Genomic DNA, 22,965 nt, shown 5'->3' with positions numbered 1-22,965 from the left:
CCTTAATTCACGCGCCAGTACTCAAACGAGTTGGAGCCAAGATGGCGATTTACGCTGTGCCGTTTCTTGTCGCGTCCTGTTGCCGTCATGAAGGGGATGTTACGCACAGGTTTTTGGTTGACCTTCCTTCTGAGGCCTTATTTGTCCCAGCGACCTTACTCTGAAGTCAGGGACTTGGAGTTCGTCAGAAGTTGTAATCCTGATTGAATATTTTTATTGTAGTTGGTAGCATAAACAGTTTACCATGCCGGATGTAGTAGAGTTACCTACTCTACAAGAGTTAAACGTCGAGGAGGTAAGTAGCTACCGCTAGCTAGATGCTTGCAACTATCGTCATATAGCCTTGAGAGCCAGCAGGTTTGTGCAAAAACAGATATCGTTAGTTACTGCACTACCCATCTAACTAGCAAACAGGCCTTCTGTATTTAACCAGGTGTAGTTAGGTAGATCCGTGCACTTTGTGCGATTAGATATAAATAGTTTGCAGAATATGGCAAAATTGTTAGAGCTGTCGGAGCTGATCGTATCTGCACCTAGCTGGCTGGTCAGCTAACGTTAGCTGGCTAACTAACCCCTAACACTTGCTGCGATTGTAGAAAGCTAACTATCTAAGTAACTTTATCTAGGTACACAGCAAACTATGTTCTCCCTACGTCGATTAATTTGCAAACGAATACGCTTACTAGGTAATTCTACTAGCGCTAATGAAATGATAGCTTGGTCTAACTCTTATAAACAGTTATCATAATGGGAATTTTTTCCCTACCTATCTAGATCCAAGCCCTGTACATTTTGGAACATGGTGTAGCACAAGGTATTTAACATTACCTAACTGTCTATCACTAGCTATGTATAGGGCTGTATGTGTGGCTAACGTTGGTGAAATAAAACTGACTCCAGATTAGGTGATCCAAATCAGGAGATTGTTATTAATAGCAAGAACAGTAATGATAATTATGATTATACACAGTGACGGTAAATAGTCGGATGCATACACATGCTCACAGTTCCACAGCCTTGCTGTTTTCGTCCCCGAATTCTGCCTACCCTAAATTATCGTATTGAGCAGTTAGACATACGTGATCTCTCTTGTGTTTGACTCTGTCTTGTGTCCAGTGACACCCAGCTGTTTGTTTCTGTGATATGTCACCACCAACAATACCTTGGAATTGTCTTGGAAGTGGACCCGTATAAAAACTGAAACTGAGCACATTAATTGGTCATTGTATTTTGCCTAAACGCCGCAGGTGTGTTCACCACGCGCGTCAAGAATGTGACTGGCCTGTGCCTCCGCTTTTCATCAGGTGAACGTGTCCTCGGCCGTGCTGAAAGCTGCAGCCCACCACTTCGGCTCGCAGTGCGACAAGCCCAACAAAGAATTTATGCTGTGCAGGTGGGAGGAGAAGGACCCCAGGAAGTGCCTGAACGAGGGGAGGAAGGTTAACGAGTGCGCACTGCAGTTCTTCAGGTATCTGCACCCAGTCCAGGAGTACACTGTCGGGTTTGTTGGAATAGGATTACATCTCACAAGGCCGAATGATGCTGGGGTCCATGGTCAAGTTAATGCAGATTGGCCAGTGAACTGCTAGTAAGTAGTGAATTGCAGTTCAGGTGAACTAACGTCAGTTGAACTGGAATGAAAGTGCAACAGAAAATTCTTTTTAATTACAATGTAATTCCTGTCGCCATGTTTTCATAACATTGCTTGGATCTATTGAGTTTTTATAAAGGGAATTCTAAAGGAATTCATTCATCACAAAAAAGAATATTAATTTTGTATTTTGAAATTTAAAAATCATTGTATGTAGAAGTGTTTGTATCCCTTATTGTACAAGATATGTAAGAAGCTGCACGTAACAAAAACACTGGCCTTAGTAGGCATAAAGCCTTAAAATAGTTCCTGTCAGAATACACTTTCCCTTTGTATTCCCTCATTTTGTGAGGGAAGTGCAGGGATAAGTGGACAAAGCAATATTTTTGTCACCTTCATTAATGTTTTTCTTATAGCATAAATGGCAGAAGGAAAGCAAGCTAATTGGAGCTGCGATATCCATTTCAAATAAGCATGTAAAATACTTGACTGAGTTCATTTGGTGTCAATGGCGAGGGTTAGTTGAGTTGGGACTGATGAAAGGGAAATTGGGCGCTGTTAATGACGCTGTTCCTGACACTCAGTAATGAATCGGTCTGTATCACTGCACTGAGTCATTGAACTCTTACCCAACAACACAGCGTCTTTGAATGAGGTAATCATTCCAGGTCTGTGTTGACCACCCTTGTGTACTTATCTCCATATCTCCTTTTGGTTATCCTTTCTTCACAACATGTACACTATCCAGAGCTACGTTGTTATTTTGACTTGATGGAATTGTCAAGCTGAATGTTTTGACTTTGCCTTAGATTTTAGATTTTTGCCTTTGATTTAAAAAAGAACTTCTGTGGTGCAGGTTTTGTGGCAGTCCTTAATTGTCCTTGGATGTTTAACCATGATTTGTTCTTTCTCCACCTTATTTCAACTATGAAGGTGAGGCTGTGTGCTGTTTTGTAGAACATCATGTGATCCTAATTTCAAGGATTTAGGCACAGTGGAAAAATTTGGGAGGACTACGTTTTCAGAAATTTGTAAACCTTATCAGTGTCCCCAAAATAAGTTTTCTGTTGTGTTAAGGACTTTTATCAATTTTCTATCAACAACAAGGTCATCCTTTGTTATTTAGTCTCTTAGAACATTGTAAAGATGTGACATAAACAGTTGGTGAACTCTGTTGATGCACGGTGCCTTGTGTATAAAATTCCTAGTTTTCTTTTTGGGAATCCTCTTCAGTGTTTCTTGCATATTTTGTAAGCCCATGATATGATTGGTTAAAACAACTGAGGTACAGTGGGTTATACATAGAGAAGACAAGAAGGATTTGCTGATCGATCTTCACTCCAGTATCTCACCTAATTCACAAGCAGCATTTCAGTTTTCTCTTACTGGTCATGTTCGGTTCTTCCTAGCTTAGTACTCTGTCATCTCAAAGCCATTAAAATGTGTTTGGCTGTTAATTTCCATAGGTATTTCCAGCCCCAGATCCCTGTAAAGAGTGTCAGAGTTTGACTGTCACTCCCTTAGCCTCTACATGCTAGCTGTTAGTACAGCATAACAAAAAAACAGCTTTTGAATTTCAAGGGGGAGGTGTCACCTGTGAGTTAGTTTGAAAGCTATTAAAACATGGAACTGAATGAGACAAAAATATTATGTTAATGCTTTTGTCTTCCTGCCACACAGAAATTTTTCATTTTAATTCAGTTGGCAGAAATATTGTATGGTTAGCGTTAAAATGTAGTTTGATGATAAGTTTGTTTGAAATAGGCTTAAATTTGTCTGGCTGAGTTAAACAGGGGTTTACCAGTGGGTAAAACCAAGCAGCTCACCTGCAGTGTGACTATTGAGTCTGTTGAGTGCAAAGTAAAGTAAAAAGTAAAAAAGAAAGGAATGAAGCATTTTAATAACACAGCCAAAAAGGTAGTAGTGAGAAAGACAGGCTGTACAGAACAGGCACACTGTAGACCCACATGTTTAGCATGTTGCCACGTATACCTGAAGCATGCTGAACAGGCACACTGTAGACCCACATGTTTAGCATGTTGCCACGTATACCTGAAGCATGCAGACAAAGCATCATATCCAGCAATGAGCGCAGTTAGTCTCCTTTTTCACTTGCATGCTCTTTCAACAACGTCGTCCTGCTCATTTGGAGAAGAACAGCAAGCTCCGCACTGAAAAGTCCTGCAGTTTGCCCCCATTTAGTCCACATAGTTTTGATGTTTGTTGGGTTAGCATCCAAGGGGTGTCTCTTTGCAGATCGTATTATCAGTCTGTGTCAGTGCTAATGAGCTCTCAGGTACCTGCACTAAAATGCTGTCATTGGATTTCCCCAGGCAGATTAAGGGGAACTGCGCAGAGTCGTTCACAGAGTACTGGACCTGCCTGGACTACTCCAACCTGGCGGAGCTACGTCGCTGTCGCAAACAGCAGCATGAGTTCGATAACTGCGTGCTGCAGAAGCTGGGGTGGGAGCGACCGGGGCTTGGTGACCTGTCAAAGGTGAGACATCAACCTCCTATGACCACCACCACCAGGAAGGGGTTCCATGCTGAGCAGTCCTCTTATGCGGTGGCCAGACCTGGTTTTATGGCTGTCAGTACATCACATTTCTCCTCCAGTGTTCATACTTGTCTTGAAATCTGGCTGCCCACAATGAGCTTTCTTTAGTTGAACCGCAGTTTAAAAACAAACACTTGCTCAGGTCTTGGATTGTGAGGACTCTGCAGTTTGCAGATTGTGCAGTGTTCGTTGTTTGTTTTTGAGTCTGTGACATTAAAGCCTCTCCGTTTCTCAGTTGACCAAGGTGGAGACCACTCGACCTCTGCCCGAGAACCCTTACCACTCGAGACCAAGACCCGAGCCCAACCCCGTGATCGATGCCCCACTTGAGCCCTCCAAATATGGCAGCCGTCTGTTCTTCTGGAACTGGTGAAGCCTGACCCTTCTGCACTGTGTCCGCCACTCCTGCTGACATGCCCCACACTCCTGCTGTTGGATGTGCGTGTGAGCCGGAGAGGACATGAAACAGCTCCCACTGTACCAAACAACCCTGATACACAAAAGAAATGCCTGTATCATCTTGTAGAATAAAACATTTAATTTGAACTTGAACAAAATCTGGTCATTTACTGGTCTTTGAAAAGCTTAGGGAATTTTGCCTTAACTGTGGCTGCACTGTGATGGAACACTGTTTGAACTGGTCTGTATAACCCTTTTCCCAAAGTAGATTTGTCGTGATCCAAACTGGACCTACTACAGTGATACCTGATTGTTTTTGTCCTATTGTATCGTAAAACTGTGTTTTTTTTTTTTTTTGTAAAGAGTCCAGCCAGTTGTGAGTTAAGGTACACGTCTTGTTTTGGAGGCAGGACCCCGCCTCCTACCTTACTCAAGGACTGGTGTTTAAAGTCAGGTCTCTTTGCATTGTGTCAGTGTCCTCGGGGAGGGTCTGGGGTCATTAACCACAGGCTCCAACCAGTTTCCTCTCCCCCACACCTCCCCCACTTCCTTACTGCAACCTGTCTATGGAACAGAATGCCAGTTCAAAGAGTTATCCTTCCAGAACCGAGACTCCTTCCTTTTACTATGCAAATGTCATGCTGACCGCCGATTGCTAAGCAACCTCGCAGGCAGTAGCCCTGCAGTTGTGACAGCAAATACAAACTGCAAGCACATAAGTAAATAAGTAGTGTGTAAGGTGTGCTTCATGCCTGTTTTGTGGTGCAATGCACGTGTGCTAAGTTGACAGTGTTTTGTTTGTCATTCAAAGCAAGTGGTATCTCACCACCAACATTATTAAGCAGCTGATGGAGGGATCCACAAGCATATCAAATCAGAACCAAGGTAATCATAGCAGGCTTTTCTGTGTGTGGGCAGACACAGACACTAAGGTGATTTTTGCCTCAGACCATTCAATTGCCATTTCACATAAAGTCTCTCTGTTTGAGGCACAAGAGTAAGCTGATGTCAGCTTGGAGTTGGAGCAGCCTTAGCCGAATCAGCTCTGACGTTTCCTTGACAGCAGGAGAGCAGAGGCACATTCGCTGAGTGGGGAGACTGTCTCTGTCAGTAATGTGCATTATATGCGCAGGGCCCTGGAGCGAGCTAGGGTTTCACATCAAGGGAAATGCAACACTAGGAGTCAGAGAGGCTCTGTCATGTTCCATCACCAGCTTAAATAAAAACTTCTTAACCTTAAAAGTACAGGGTAACCTGTGGGTGTTTTTACATTTAGAAAGTGACTTCATTTTGATTGTGGGAGGTGTGGTAGGGGCTTAGTGAAACGTAATTTGCCATTCTGAACTTCTTGGAGTTTAAATGGGTTGTTGGTGCCCTTTGGGGATTAAGGGAAGTGTATCAGCTCTCGCTAAAGGAAGGGCACCTTTAAGGGTACTGAATTGTGTTCACTGAGCTGATGATCTCCATGGCTTGATGACATCTTGTAAAAGTCAGTGTGCACAATACAAAAGTTTGCAGGGATTTTTTTCAAGCTGTTCTAAAAACACATTTAAGGACAAAACACAACAGTGGTTTGCTCTGCCAGGACTCCCAGAGTCCTACATTATGGCAAAACTTAGGAGAAGACAGCTAATGCGATTTATTAAGAAGCGAACTTGGGGCTGCAGCAGAGGCTAAACACCTTGGCACCGAGAGTGTGACTCGGCCGAGCCTGGTCCAGCCCCTGGCAGACGAAGACTGGAAAATGTCCATGCTGCTGGGCCGTGTTTGCCTCTTGAGTCAGGAGCCCCAATCGTGTCAGGGGTCTCCAGATGATCACCTGGGGTGTGGTGGTCTGTGCTGGCAGCCTGCACAGGAAGAGGCTGACAGTGGCGGTCATGACCTGGGCGATGCTCAGACAGGCAAGAGGAGACTCGTGGAGCGGGGCAGGGCCGGGGGGCTCGTGGCAACCGCGGCTCAGAGCCCCTGCACAGGAAGGCGGGGTCACCGTCATCTGACTCTGCCCCGTCGCAGGAAGCACATTCTGGCACAGGAAAGAAATACAATACAGGACTTTCACAAAGCAACAGCCTGCCTGGCTTGCCGCAGTGCTAAAACAGTCAAACAAACCAGCTTATTCACGTTCCTGCTCTGTAAATATTCCCATTGTTCAGGAGTGACATTGACAGAATCAAATAAATATTGAAGCCACGCTGGGCACAATGTTCTTGCCCTCTGTCCCTTTATTTTGCAGTTATAAGGTCACAGAAGTTTTACATGATAGTTATGATTCAATGCAGTAGAAAGAGAGACTAATTTTTCTGAGCAGATTGTTTAGGTGTGTTATCTTCATTGGAAAATAAAACAAGTACGTTTGATATTTTTTTATTTACATACAAATACATACACAAACGCACAAGATTGCTTTCTGTTTTGGTAAATTGTTTATTAAGTTTATTTAAATTATGATTATTAATAAGTTTATTATTTTCATGATGTATTGGTTATTTCATAAATTAATGAGATAAATGAGTTCTTTAATGAGATAACGATTACTTTTTCAAATGTAGAAGTTAAAGAATGTATGATAAAAATTGTACTGTTTATGGCCTTGCTATGATAATTCCAGGTGTAGGATGTTTATTTTACACTTTATGTTTATGATGACTTTATTTTACACTGTTCTGCCAGTATGCAGTCTGATCTCCATGACTCAGTGAGTTGTAGTTCAGGCCTACAGCAGGTCTGTGGTTATGCAGCACTTTCCACTACACATTCTATAGGGTTCCACTTCAAAAGTGCTCACAAAACTCACTGCAAAATCAAAAGCTATTTTTTTACACTTACAGTGTCAACCAGATTTTAATAATTTGATGCCCATTTACACAGCTGAAGAATTACTGAAACAATTGATATAAAGTGCCTTTCTTTTAGGGACCAAAGCCAGGTCCCACCTGGGATTAAAATCGACCTCAAGGTGTAGAATTCAATGACTGAAGTACTTCACCCACTTCCCTCTTCCTGTTCACCGTTACAGCCTACAAGTCTTCATTTTGGGGCAAACACATGGTCTCCACAATGTTGTCCCTAAGGGTCCCTAAGGATAGTTTGGACACATAACACAGTGAGTTAGCAGTTAGTTCAGTGTTAGTTAGTTAGGGGGTAGTTGAGTGTAAGGTTGGAGGCACTTTTTCTTTCTGTATGCCATGACAGTCGGGGCAAGATTACCCCTGGTTAAACATGAGTCATATGATCTCGATTCCCTCCAATATTTCTGAACTTGACGAATTGCAAGACCAAACACATTTATGAGGCACTTCTGTCATAATTTTACCAATTTCTTTGTCCAATCTTTTTTGATGTAAATTGAAATGTGTGACTTTTTTCATCACGTTATTATAGAAGTATATAGAAGTCCATGTAATGCTTATAACCAACTGCCTCATAATGAATTGTATGATTTCCAGGGGAGCTGTTCCATTGGATTAATATTTTGGTATTGGCCATTTGTCTTTTGAATTACAGTGGTCCAAGAAGCATAGGAAACAAATAATGATAACTGATCTACAGAGAGAAGTGTGTCATATTTTTTCACTAAAGCACAAAGACAGACACCTTGGAAGTGTCTACATTTGTTAGTTTTAGTGCTGTGATTTGTTGGCTCAGTGGTCAATGACCCTTCTGTTCAAACCAATAGCACATGTCTCTCATACTCCTCATTATGTCAATACTGACAGTATTGTTGACACCCACCTGGTTCCACCCTCCACATGACCACAAAGTCCAAAAAAGAAAAAATCTGAGGTTTGTAATGAACAAGGTTCTAAAAATTTTACAAACTCATAAATCATGCTTAGGTTTTGAACAGTGTATGCAGAACTTCTCTCCAGAATGCAGTGACGATTTGAAATGACAGAACCATATGTTGCCCAACTGCAAGAGCACATAGCTAAACCACAAATGTATGTCAAATGTTTGGACTTGACCCCATTGCTGATATCACTGCTATGAGCATATAGGTGAAAATAGTATGAAAAAAATGCATATGTGTAATGTATTACAAGATGGACTACATATTACTAGATCGATACAGTTTTATTACTTGTAAGCATGAATGTTATAATGATTTTTTTACAAATGGCTTATATTCAGTTCAACAAATGGACAAATTTAATAGCTTTTATCTGACTTTCTCTCATCTTAAAATGTTTACCTCAGATAAATATGTTTTGCTGTGTGGTTTTATCTCAACACAAGTGAAAATAATTAACAGATAATATAGCAATTTTTTTTTACCTCATGACCAACAATTTAAAAATAAAGTGCATCATGCTTCTCTCAATTTTTGCACTGATGCCAGGCTATTACTTTTCTATAATTTACCATTATGGAGAGGACAGATTCAAATGAATGGCATTGATGAGAACCAATTTTTAATATAGTGCCTTTTAAATTTTAACATCATAATCATATTATCATCATAAAAAATAAAAAAAAAGGTTATTTCCACTATGCATTTTGTGTTCTGGGTCTGTCGGTGATGTGTGAGGGGATGATAATCCTGAGGTAAATATGTTTTGGCCATGGGGCTATCTGTGACTATTGGTACAAGTCTAGCCTCATGCATTGATGAATGCAAGTTTTTTCTTTCTTTTTTGTACAACAAATTTAAGCTAATGTTTCTTTCTGCATGGGGGCTGTTTATCAGAATTGTTCAATAAACCAGGTGCAACATGTTCAAGTTTGGAAGAATATGATACCTGACATTGAAAACAAAGAAAGAGAGGATTTGATTGGTGCAAAGTTCACTTATCTGAACAGTTCTTACTTTCTCCATAGGGCACATTTTCACTTGCTCTCATTTTTGGAATAATGGTGTGCTTGCGAAAAATCTAAGGGGAACATGATGATGATAATGATAATGATGATGATGATGATGAATGATTCAATAGCCAATTGTGTCATTCTTCGCCCTCATTTTACATAGCAACCAAGCTTATTGAAGTACATCAAGCAGCTATGTAGAATGGAATCAAACTTAATTTACCGTCATAACAACACTGCAAATAAAAAGAATATGTAGAAAACGTACATCATTTAAAAATGAACTACAGTGAAGCATGGCTGTAATAGTATAATCTCTAATTTAATAAAATCCCTTCATTTAATAGAAAATTGGAGGCCAATGATGTTACTGAATGTGCACAACAAGGTACATGCCTAAATATATACAAATACTGAAGGGTTTAAATCAAATAATGTGTGAAATTCAAAAAGGCACATCAGTCGCAACACCCACAGATTTTCAGTCTCTTGGAATCCTCTGGAAATGTGGATGCTGAATCTGATATGTATCATTTTCCAAGAATTTTCATAGACTATTGGAATATCGACAATTAGTTTTTGTTCAGTGCACTTATATTTAATATATTTAAGATTGCTGAAATGCTCTTTAAAGATATGAATAACTTGTTATTATGTGCTTAAATGCATCCAAATTATTTTTTATCCAAACATGATCAATGTAGTCCGATTGTCCTCTTCTTTTCTCTTATTGCTGAAATATCAATGGGAAAGAAAATTTTGCAACTATCTGATGAGATTATACAAAGGATTAAAAATGTATACATTATATAATCATAGTTAAAACTCTCTTCATAGACCTATTAATTTTTAGGTATAGATCTACTGACCAAGCCAGAAGATTTTTTTTTTTTACTTTTTATACCCTACCCTTTCATTTTTTGTCAACAAGTTAACAATGGTAACAAAGCTGCAGTTTGGTACCCTGTAGACCCAGGTTCAAGGTCGGGTGGGGTGACTGCTTATGGAGACACTTATGGGGTTAGAGTGGGATGGCTTGTCACAAGGCCATCGGAGGCATGCCCAGTGTATGAGCTGTATGAAGGACCCTCAGGTTAGGTTGACCCTGGTGTGAGGGACCCCAGAGATGGGTGAAGCACCAGTGAGTGGGGCACCCTGGGATGGGAAAAGTATGGTGGGGGAATGTGCGAGGGATGCCTTGCATGGGCACGCTTCCCGAAGGGGAGGGCAGTGTGACAGAGTGCTGTCGCTACAGTTGAGTATGCGCTCTGTCTGCAACACCAACGAGCCTGGCTCTTTGGGGTCACGGTCAAAGCTGCAGTTTGGTACCCCGTAGACCTGCGTTTGAGGCTGGGAGGGGTGACTGCTCTCACCCTTCGCTACACGGAGTTATCAATATTAATTATATTAGTACGTAACACTAAGGGTGTACTCACACTTGGTAATCCATACCTTGCCCGAGCAGGTTTGACACCCAAAGTCCAGTTCTTTTGACTAGTGTGATCGCTCTGTAACGTGCTGTTCCGTGCCCAGGCACGCTTGAAGAAGTGGGCTCGGGCACGGTTCAGTTGGATTCAAGCACGGTATGCATCAGTGTGATCGCTAACTGTGCCCGCGCACTGAACTCGAGCATGACGTTAATGATGCGACTGTCCCATTTAACAAATATATCCGTTATAGCAACAGTTAGCTGGATCTGTTAGTTATACACCCAGTCATAATAAATCCTTTAAAGCATCATCTGATTAGCGAGCTGGCTTCCTTAAATATAACAAGCTGGCTACCTCCAAAATGATAATTGATTGGTTAGTTCTGTAGATCTATACCTAAAAATAAGCAAGCGAAATAAAACTAACCATACCTTACGTGGCGATGTAAGCATTGCTGTTGTCAGGGGCTTACGGCCTTTGCACACCAAATCCATACTTTTCCTATGCGTTTTTTTTATCCGTCATCCGACAAAAATCGTTACGCACAGAAACCTTGCACACTGAGTCCGATGCGTTTCATTATTCTATTCGTTGCGGAAATTCGCAGTACGAGACAAAATGGAGTTGTCAGGCAGTGAGGATGATTTTGTGGTCCTTGCACTGCTTGAAAGTAGAAAAAGAAAAAGAAAATATTAGGTCCATCCAATCCTGAGAATGCGTCAAGAGGAAGGAGAGTTTCACCTGCTAATAAAGGAGCTACGGAATTATCCTGATCGTTTCCATGTCTATTTCAGGATGTCAGTGATCCAGTTTGATACGCTGCTACCAATAATGGAACCACACATTAAAAAGAAGACCACGAATTTCCGCGATCCAGTTGAACAGCGGCTGGCAGTATGGTAGACACACACATACACACACACACATCATGAGTTTAATAGGCAATCCAAATTGTGCCATCGAAAAAGTGCGCGCTAGGTGATCAGCCTTTCGACTAGATCCGCAGATATTCAGGGCACAGCCTCAAAACGCTGAAACATACAATATTGATCATGGATGCAAAAAACGCAGAAAATCGAACCTGTTCCGAAAACTTTAATGACGGACTAAAGTTTCGGAGTCGGTGTGTAAACGTGACTGACACAACGTGAGGTTGTATATATTTTTAAACGTGCGACAATTTCGGATGAAAAATACGGAATTGGTGTGCGAAGGCCTTTAGTCAACAGTATCACAAATTGAAGCAGACAACTTGTTTAAGTAGCTAGTCTTCAACAATCGTTCAGATAGGTAGCCTGCTAGCTAACTAACCATGTTTGTCAAATCTATCGCTCCCCAGCCAGTTAGCATCGATTGTGCAACGCAGCGATTTTCAGTTAATCGTGCTGCACGTATATGAAGATTTTTACGGAGGCAGCTGACGTTGAGGGAGGAATTTGGAGCTTTACTCGCCGACTACAATTCACGTTCATCGCTAAAGTGAGAACCAGACCCGTTATTAAGATAACCCAAATATTCTCGAATGAATTGAAAACTGTACTATCAAAGTAGTAATATAATGTGTTTGTTGTTGCAATGATGACAGTAGCGCACACAAAAGTAGTAGCCCTAACTGGTTAACATTAGCTAACATTGTGATTAGTCTACTGTAATCTGACACAAATCAGACACAAAATATTTGCCTGTCCCTCAGCATAATGACTGAAACGTCAGCTGCCTCCGTAAAAATCTTTTAGCCCTATACGTGCAGCAAGATTAACTGAAAATCGCTGCGGTGCATAATCGATAATGTGAGATGGCCGTGTGTCACCGCGCTCAAAACAACTCCAAATAAGCCACAAAGAACAATCATGAACTCCATTGTGCTGTGCGAGAGCGCCTTTCTTCAACACAAAAAAATCGCTAAAAAAATAAGCGTGCTCGGGTCCTGAACGTTCAGCGCAATGTGAGCGCAGGCCAGCGGGGGGAGTGAGGAAGGGTAACAATCGTGCTCGGGCACGGTACAAGGCAACCGGGCCTACTGTAAGTAGGCTTACGGCTAAGGAATGAACACATCCACTTCCAGAAACAGCACAAGAGATCAATTTAAAGCATGTTAATATAACTGTCTGTCTTCATGGCTTTGGCTCTGAGTATCATTGTTCATTGTTCCTTGGCTTAAAAAATGACTGAATACCAGGCCAGGTGCCTCATTTATAAAACGTTCTTGTGCGCACGCTCAAATCCGCGCCAAAGTTCAGATTTATAAAAAACGGTTTTTGACGTAGAAAAGTACTTAACTCCACGTCAGGTTCCAACTTGGCATACACACGTTTCCTTGTGGCAATGTTACTGCAGATATTCGGAAATCTAAGAGCGCCAACCAGGGTTTCCGCTAGGATTTTTTTCTCGCCGGTCCGGTGTCCGGAAAGAATTTATTTTAACGGACAAATTTGAAACTTTCCGGTCACGTTTCAATAACAGTCTATGTTACAAACGCAAATAGCCTTTAATGTAACATTAGCCGCTAAAATGTAGGCTACGTTTTGTATGAGCATTATTACCAGACATTTTAACCAGAAAGTTTTTAATTTGCACGTTTTTTTTAAATAATTTTTACTAGGCAAAAACCGGTAATTACCGGCTAACGGAAACCCTGGCGCCAACATGTCGTCTGCTGCATAATTGTTTCCTCATTATTATTATTATTAGTAGTAGTAGTAGTAGCAGTAGCTGCTGTTGTAGTTGTATTGCCAGATTGAACACATTGCTTAGGCCAGTGTTTCTCAACCCTCTCCTGGAGGACCCCTTGCCCTGCATGTTTTAGATCTCTCCCTGCTCCAACACAGCTGATTCAAATGATCAGTTTGTTATTGAGCAGCTTCAGGAGTTCATAACGAGTTGATCATTTGAATCAGCTATGTTGGAGCAGGGAGAGATCTAAAACATGCAGGGCAGGGGGTACTCCAGGAGAGGGTTGAGAAACACTGGCTTAGGCTATACGTTGGCTAATAGTTTGCACAATAACGTTATCAATAAATTAAAACAACATAAGCTAGGCTACTTGTGGGAAACAAAAACACACATTGGTTTTCCAATACTAGGCTACACTTATTAGTATAATTGACGCACCCTTGAAGGAAGTTTATTTAATATAGGCTTCATATTATGGTTCCACACGTGTAAAACATTTCGGTCAATCTATAGACTAGAAAATGTCCAATAATGCAGTGGTTTGTAAGAGGAAGAATGGCAGTATTGGCACTTCTCCAAGATATCGCCAACCGCGCAATAAGAAGGGAACGAGTTTTTACAGATCGGGCAGACGCCTTTGCGCTTGATGACGAGTGGCTGATAAGCAGGTACCGTTTGCCGACAGCTACGCTATTAGAGCTTTGTGCCCAGATGGCACGTACTTAGTTTAAGTGGCAACGCCCCTGGAAAGGCTCCCAAACAGCGTCCCTGCACGCATCTGTAACTCCGCCAACAGGGCCTCGATGTCGGCCTCGCTATTTTTTTTCTTGCAGCTCGCCATTATCAAGTGGAGGACTTGGGTATCGATTCGAGCTCCTTTATATGCTACTGAAATTAATTAGGGAGCGTTTACAAGGCGGAGATCTAAAACCATTCAGCTACGCGCAATTTCAAGATCATTTGTGATTTATAGATTTTTACATCTCGGAGAGTGGCGTACGCACGTTTTTTGTGCGTACGTTCATTTTCTCTGAATCACACGTACGCACATTTCAGAAATGATCTTAGATGGTTGCAGGATCGTTTCTACGCAACTTTTTTTTTTTTTTTTAAAATGAGGCCCCCAGTGTGGCACAACAATGGAAAAGAGGTGTGAGTGAGTGTATGGCAACCACAAAAGTGAACAGTGGGTACAAACATGAACAAACTGCCAAAGTGTCAAAAAATGAACTCGTTATGCTCTGTTGATTTGAACAAAAGCAAGCAAAAAGCTCTGAATGAATTACTGTAATTGAGGCAACTGGAATTGCCGGATGAGGACAAAGCTATTTGACAGGTTTAGCGGTAGCTATTGAATTAAAATCTTACCTTCCAGACAGCTCTCCTCTATTCAAAGGTGGCCATGAAAACATGCCATTCATGCTTCGCTGAAAATGTAATGCATTGTCCCCTGTGTTTTTAAATGACCACCAAGGTTTGTGTTAACATATGCAACTTTTTAGCGAAAACGGTGTAGATGAATTCTGGCTCTGTAGAGCAGCAATGATGCAGCACTTTTTGTCAAAATTTCACTCTCCAACATGTGTGAAAAAAGTAATGCATATTCTGCTGTGGTTGGTTAACCTATTTTTCATACACTTCACTGGGGATAAGCAAATTATTATTATTATTATTATTATTTTACTGTGCATGTGTTGACAATCAGGCCAGTCCATATGCATAATGTAACACTATGTGTGGGCCTTGTAGTTTTCCTTTATTCTGTGTGCATTTCACAGACCACATGCACTGGGTTAAAGAAAATCAGGCAATTAGTCCCTGTTGAGGTCTTTCTATATCATGACCTTTACCAGCAATTCCCATCATTCAATTTACAAGAGAAATGTATAAAATAACTATTCCATATGACTGATATCCTGCCAACACAACACACAAATTGCTGATTCATCACATGCTTTTGTGGGAGTTATTGGGAGAATTCGAGGCATTCCTAGTATACTGATTTGTCTGCTGATAAAGGGCGAGTGAACATGCCTTTTTTAAGTGAGTAGGATCTCAGGCCGGGGAGCAGGGTATTGCAAATCTCAGCCTTAACCTCTGTGCAATGAGGCTGGATGATAATTGTTTTGAGGCAGTGTGCATTGTGTGGATGTTATCCCCATCAAGATTTTACGAAGACATACAGTAAGTTGCCATTTTCATTTTACTTGCTGCTTGGGGTCTGTTACTATGTTATAAAACTTTAACAGGGAGAAGCAGACTTGCAGTTAATAGTATCAATCTCTCATCAAATTTATTTGAGTTATTCAAAGGAGCTCTACATTGTTTTCCAATCTGTGTAACCCTCATTATGTGTGATGACACAAAGTGTCTAATGATTTCACACTTCTCTGTCTCTCCTGTTTTATGGTGGCTGAACACTGAGTAACATTTTGCCCTGACATTTGTGCCCTTACATGTTCCCAACATCAAGAGCTGAAGAGATGCAATATTTTCACCCCTGCATGCCTGATAAAAACCAAAAGCCAGCAGATGACTGTCAGGCACACATCTTGGCAGGCCCGGCCCAAACCAATTTGGCGCCCTAGGCGAAAATTTAGGTGGCGCCCCCCTTGCATCGGAGTAAATTTGACTGCTGGTGTACATACTCACAAGAAACTGAATAGCTTTGTCTTCGACATTCTTTTATTTGCGATTGCAAAATCAAAACACTTGGAACAAATTAGAAAGAAATACAATAAAAATATGAAATGAATTTTTGAAATACAATATGAATAGCTTAAATAAAGTATAAGATTTAAATAGCCAAAAAATAAAAAAAGTGTAAACCAGTGGCATAAAATAAATTATAAATACAATATAAATAAGGCACTGCACACGATATGATGTTAAAAAAACCCAGTATTGCCAAAAAAAAAAAATTACAAGAATATCAATAAAAGGGGAGAAAGGGGGCTCTTATAAAGACTTTAACTGGTGCTTTTTTTTTACTGCATCAAAACTACACAACCACCTACTTAACCTCATATCACCTGCTGCAACAGCTTAACTCTCCTGCTCTTTCTTACAGCAAAGTCATCTATAACATCATCGTATGATAGCTTACTTGAGACCACATGATTTATACTAATGATGGCAAGTCCACTTAGATGTTCCTGCATCATTGTAGCTCTCAAGTAGGTTTTTATCAGTTTAAGCTTTGAGAAGCTTCTTTCTGCAGTAGCCACTGTGACAGGAAGAGTGGCAAAGATTCTCAGAGCAACCCACATGTTGGGGTAAATTTCTTCCAGCTTCTTCTCATGCAGGAAAGTCAAGAGTTCCATGTTTGTCACATTCTTTGATGGCAATGGTGGAAAATTCTGCATTTCCTTTGCAAGTTCTGTGCCATCAATGTCCGGCTGGCTGATGCTGTAGATGACCCAAGATTTGCAGGGGTGGGACTGAGAAACCTCAACAGCGCATCTGAAGAGAAAAGAGGAATATATTACACCAATCTAATAATAAATATGATATGATACATAATATGATTTTAAGAATAAACTGAAATATGACAAATTAAAAATCTAACGGATATGTGCATGATGACTACGCTGTACATGTTTAATACTTTTCTGATATGCAAATGATATAAGATTCAATTTTTGTCATTACAAGGAAATGCTGATTAGCAGAATGCAAAGAAGTAGTAAACTGCACTATAATATAGAATGTAGGAATGCTAAGGTATGCTATAACAGGAATGATGTGCACTGTGCAGGCTTAAAACTATAGGAAAAGGAATAACACGTTAGCTTTTTGATTAAGGCTAATATTGCAAGCTAAGAAAACGTGAGCTAACCAGTTTTCAATAAAAATGTAAACAAGTTTTATTTTAATTTTAACTCTTGCTGACCCTATAATATTTACATATTTGGAAGCTGGGTGGGAGTGCCATTTTTCATAACAGCTTTGGTCCTTCGTAACATGCCATTAGCCTAACTGAAGTTAAAACAGTTCACGCTAGCTATTTATTGATTAGCAAACCATGTTTGGTTAACAACGTGTCGTTGTTCTCCTACGTACAAATAATGTCATGACATCACCTTTATTGTAACATTACCTCTGTCTTTCTCTCTTTTTCCCTCCTCTTCTTTTCTTTTTTTCCTCCCCTGGGCACCAGACAGTTTGGGACGTTTTGACATGTTGTTGTCCTGTCGTCGTTGTCTTGTTGTCGAGCTTGCTTTTGGGGTCACGTCAATGCATGCCCCCCCCCCCCCCCCTCCACCAGCAGGTAGAGTCTAATTAGTCCGGGGGGAAGGGGGAGCATCTCAGGAAAGTAAAGTGTGATCATCATTTTTATTATTATTTTTATTCATATTTAATAGGGTTTGCTATGCAGTTAGATATTTTTGGCTCATTATCTTCCTATTAAGATATATAATACCAACTATTTTTAAGAAGAGTATTTTTTTTTTTTCTCCCCCGTTTTTGGCACCCCCTGGATGGTCGGCGCCCTTAGCATTTGCCTATACTGCCTATGCCGCGGGCCGGCCCTGCATCTTGGGAGTCATTTGTTATGTGCTGTAGGAATGCATGCCTATGCTACAGGAATGTCTCACACTCTCAGGCAGGTAGGGGCAGCCTCTGGGTGTGCAGTCTGGCAGAGGTGTGCACACTGAGAGGCATGAGGACGTCTCGGTGAGTGACAGGTCCAGCTGCTGACAGCTGCGTGGAGGGAGGGAGGGGGGTCTGAATTTGAAAGGGAGGAAAGAAAGCGCAAGAGTGCAGATCCTCCCGGGCAGGCCTCTGTTTGCTTTGGCCTGAGACCAGGCCTTCATTACTCCTCACAAGACGCAGGGCTTCAGGAGTATTTACAGCCAGGCTCAGTGTTCGTGCAAGCCCCAAATCCTTTTTCCCCCGTTTGCTAGATGGGGTGCTAGGCAGTGTCATATGTGGCATTGTTTGTTGAAATTTCAGCCATGATTCATCTTTCACTGAACGGGGAAAAATAAGCAGTGTTCCATGCTGCTCTTCACCGCGTCCACATAGAGGGTTGGACCTTTGGAGAGGTTTACAGTTTCTCAGGCCAGCTCCTTGCACTTAATCTAACCTGCTCCATTTCCTCTCTCCCTCCTTCTCCGGCTCCCTCCTCTACCTCCCCTTTTTCTCCTCTCTCTCATGTTGCGGAAGTATTTCTCCCTACACAAAGCTGTTAAATCTGACCCACTTTGGTTCTGAAAAGCCTAAATCCTCAGCCAACTATTTGATCTGTGTATGACATAGTATTGATGAATCATCCTTGTGGGACATTTGTATCTACAAACTGCAGGCAAGCTTTATGACATCATTTACAGACAGTGAAAAATAATTTTGAACAACAGCAGCTCCAGTTCTGGTAAGAGTGGATGGACTGTGTATTTGTAACTTCCCTTAGATTTAACACAGAACTGTTTGTGTTCCCTGCACACCAGGAGAGAGAAAAACAGAGAGAGAGAGAGAGAGAGAGAGAGAGAGAGAGAGAGAGAGAGAAAGAGTTAGAGTTTAGGCATATATGTTTGTGTGTGCTAGCATGGGTTAGCACATCCATGCATGCTTGAAAGTATTTACTAGCCTGTTTCATGTGGTTCTTGTTTATCGGTGGTTTTTGGCATGGAGACATACTTTTTCAGCTTTATCTGTCCCCCACAACTGATCCCTGATCAGCCTGAGTCTGTTAGCAGAGTTTTGAGGGCTCTTCTCTGGTGTGTGCGCGTTTGTCAGGAGCAGAGGAGAGGCTTGCCTGGAGGTACATGTTTCCCATGGTGGCTGTGTGATCCCTATGCCTTTCTCCTGACGGTTTTGTAATGCAGTTGTGTGCAGGCTGGGCTGTGTGGAGAGAGTGGAGGGGGCTGGAGGAATTCCTCCACAGTGTGCTCATCTAAACAAATTTAGTTAAAAGGGAGCACATTGCGCAGCGCAGTGGAGCTGTGTTGGTGGGACACAGTCTGCTGCTGCTCTGTCCTTAGCTTGGGTTTCATGTGCACGACAAGGTGGGTTACGGCATCTCTGTGCTCTGAGCCCATGGTGGACCACCAGTCATGGTGGGCTGCCCCCCTTCCCCCTCCAGCTCACAGTCACTGCATCCTGCATCCTCTGGTCCTGGTTGTGTCCCCCCCCCCCCCCCCCAGGTGCCTGAATCCGCCTCATCTCGAGCTGTGTTTCCTCTGATTACGTCTTCCCCTCTCCCTGTAAATGCACGCGATCATCAAGCAATCGTTTGGTTGCTGCAGTTTGATTGGTTGACTGTTTCTCAACTGTTCTGTGTTAAGCTCAGTGGAACATTTATTCCCTTTAAAAAGATGCCCACCTCTGGAATAATTTGAAATGCATGCACATGCTGTTTCTTGATTGTTTTTTTAAAAGATGATTAATTCATTTGTTCATGGATGTACAACTGTGCTCTCTGTTTTTCTGTCTGGCTGTTAGAGGGTCATGTCAGAGTAGTGGGTGCTATTGCCAAGGATACTCTGAGTGACCTCTGTATTTCAATCCTTAGCGCAGCCAAGCCACACCAGTTTTTAAGTCTCTTTTTTCAAATGTCCAAATACAGTGCATTTCCAGACAGCAGTCAGTTCAGAAGAGTTTGGTTATCCCACAACCTCTGCCAGGACAGACACCTGTAGACTGGAGACAAGAAAAACTGCTTAAAAGTCTCTAGGGAGAGTGTGAACTCAAGGTAATAACAGTCCGATTGTATTCTTGTCTATCTTAAAACACTAATCTCACGTTTCTCTATAATTATGGCTGAGGGATGTGGAAATGTCCCTGAAATGCAGTAAAGCCTAGGAATTAGTGGTAGCTATGAATTCAGGGGGGTATTAGTATTGTGAATAAGACTGAAAAGCTGTGTGGAGCCTGGATCTTAGTTCAGATCATAAATGGATATATTCTGTTTGCATAGTTTGTCAGGATAGAGTGGGATGGTAAAATCCTGTTTACAGGAAAAGAAACATGGTGCAGCTGCTGGTAGGAAACAACAGCCGTAACGCAGATAGAAGGAAGTCAAAAGCTTAGTCATTTGCAGTAGCACAATGCTCTCTTGCTTGGCAAGAAAATGGGAGGATCTGGCCACTCATGCACATTGTCTGGAAATGTCCTTACATCATCAAGTGGTATCTGCTGAATTCTTTCCCATATGACATTTCTTTTTATTCAAGTTAGCAATTGGCTGGCTGATGACCAGGTCATGGCAATGACTCATGTAAAAGGTATGGAGAAGTTGTTTTACATTGACCATCCATGTCAGAATGTCTTGAAATAACGTTATAATATGAGATGGTATCATAGATGCACCAGCTCAGTCTGAATGTCTTGTTGGTCCCCTAAATAATGGCTTCACCCCTCCTTGGCATGCTGTTGAAGTAGGTCTGGAGATTATCAGGGAGTAATCCATCACACAGTGTTACAGCAGTCTAGAGCTCCCGGCAGCTTCCAAAGACTATGCTCAAATTGCTTGGTTACAATTTGCCCTCAGTGGTTTTCAGTGGGATGTAAGTCAGGTGATAACACAGAGACAAGGAGCATTATTCTGTTGACCTGTACCTTAAAATTTCTCCTACACCAATGTGAGGAATGACTTAAAATCAATCGTAGTTCAGCTCAAAAATAGTTGCATGGGTATGTCTTTATATATCTGATGAGTAATTATTTATGGCTGTACGTAAGGCTCATCGTTGTGTTAAAAGTAGAAATCAGGACTTATGATCTTATTTTAGAAATGGTTCAGTCCTTGAGGGCTTGCTGATGGTAGGTGCTTCCCTTGAATGGTTCCACTCCACTCCTACCAAAATGCTGCATGAAAACAATGTAACAGTGAACTGAGGTGAAACAGAATTGTATCTTCTCCCAGTCTGTTGCTGTGCCCTGGTGTGGTGTTGGGGAGGGAGTCATTGGGAGAAAGTACAGCGTACTAGCCCCTAGCCCAGCACACAAATAAGCACAGCACTTCCACATTTGCTTTGTCTGTTAGTGTCCTGCTGTATACAACCCAATTACAAGACATTGCTTAATTGTGAATGCAGGGAGTTTGTGAGTCAAAACTAAAATAACTTTGCTAGGAAAAATAAACCAATGAGGATTTTTCCTTGGAGGAAACCTTTAGTTTACTATATGACATGTTTCTTAATAGTGCTAAAGTGTTCTGCGTTCTTTAAATAAACAACGGGGAGCTTTGCATAGAGGGGCATGAAAGAATGCAGGGTTTTGCTGCCCCTCACACACATGTCAGCAATTTGGCTGCCTTGTGTATTTTGGATATAAAAAAAGAGCATTTCAAAGTGAACGAACGAGGGAAAGTCTTATCCGCCTGGCAGCTGCTCTCAAGAGTAAATTGCTTTCAGCTGATGCACTGCAGCTCAAGCTTACTTGGGTAATGTCAAGTGATGCATTGCAATACTGAGAAAACAACACAGACAAAATAAATAGAAGAAACAAACGGTGGAAAGTTCCTATGTTTACGCTTGCCTCTCCGCGAGGCCCACCCGACGCTCTGTTGCGTTGCTCCACTGCATGCTCTGCTGTGAGCCAGCACCGCACAGAGCCACCACCGGGACCGCTGACCCGCCACCCCCTAAACATTGTGAGCAGAAAGGGCGCTGTAAGCAGAGATGCTTGCTGGCGTTTGCAACCCCCAACCACAGCAGCAAGAGCTCTGCTACGAGCCCGCAGCACAGACTCAGCTGAGAATGATGAAGATGAGTCTCTAGCGCCAATCTCTGGGCAGGAGAAAGGATGGAGGGGTTGATTCTGCCAGAAAGCAGGCAGTCTGTTACCAGGCTCATTACTGGAGAGCTTATGCAAATAAACAGCACTCTAACCTCAGGTCGCTTGTTAATGCTTTCGTACTTGTGCACTTTGCGTACTTATTTGCACGTTTTATCCACATAGTCTTAAAAGCCTTTCTGTGGAGTACACGCTCAGCAGGCGGGGCTATGGATTGCGGTGTGCCGGAGGTTTGCCCATCGGGAGACTCTGAGCAACATGGTGCTCTCTTCAGAGTGATGATGTGCCTGCAGCTTTCTGACTGGAGCTTGGAGTCTGTTTTCTCTCATGACCCTGGCCCTGCATTGGGAATACAGGGACCAGATGGGCAGAAGACAAGAGGGACAATTTTCATTATGGCAGGAAGTGTCTGGCTTCACTGTCCTTTACACAGGAGCCAGTGTTGACCAATAGGCCATTTACCCACAAACCCTGCTCAGTCCTACATACTGAATACAAAAGGCATGTACATTGCGTGTGTGTGTATTTTATAGTCTGAAAATATGTTATGTTAAGAGTTGTTATGCTGAAATGGTGGTCTCAATGAAAGGTGAAACCTCTCTGCATTAGTTTCCAAAGGCCACGCCTTCAAGATGGTGAGTTCCAGTACTGACTACAGTTCTATGTGGTCAGGGTTGGCATTAATAATTGGATTATGCCCAAAATACACCTTTAGGGACTTTTACTGTATAATCAATATTAAAATGTTCTGTTATAATACTTTGCAAGAGT

The 22,965-nt window shown here is 41.9% G+C and overlaps 1 protein-coding gene across 1 annotated transcript; it reads left to right on the top strand.

The window, feature by feature from the left end:
• Positions 1–108: 108 nt before the first annotated feature.
• Positions 109–4,655, top strand: ndufa8 (NADH:ubiquinone oxidoreductase subunit A8). Its single transcript, XM_036529255.1, has 4 exons — positions 109–295; positions 1,305–1,468; positions 3,925–4,090; positions 4,386–4,655. The coding sequence occupies exons 1-4, from the start codon at positions 245–247 to the stop codon at positions 4,521–4,523; spliced, it is 519 nt and encodes a 172-aa protein (XP_036385148.1). The 5' UTR covers positions 109–244; the 3' UTR covers positions 4,524–4,655.
• Positions 4,656–22,965: the final 18,310 nt, after the last annotated feature.

This window comes from Megalops cyprinoides, chromosome 5 (assembly GCF_013368585.1).
Source record: "Megalops cyprinoides isolate fMegCyp1 chromosome 5, fMegCyp1.pri, whole genome shotgun sequence".
Classification (NCBI taxonomy): domain Eukaryota; kingdom Metazoa; phylum Chordata; class Actinopteri; order Elopiformes; family Megalopidae; genus Megalops; species Megalops cyprinoides.
The sequence above is the reverse complement of the archived record's forward strand: the minus strand, read 5'-3'. Positions and strand labels throughout refer to the sequence as shown.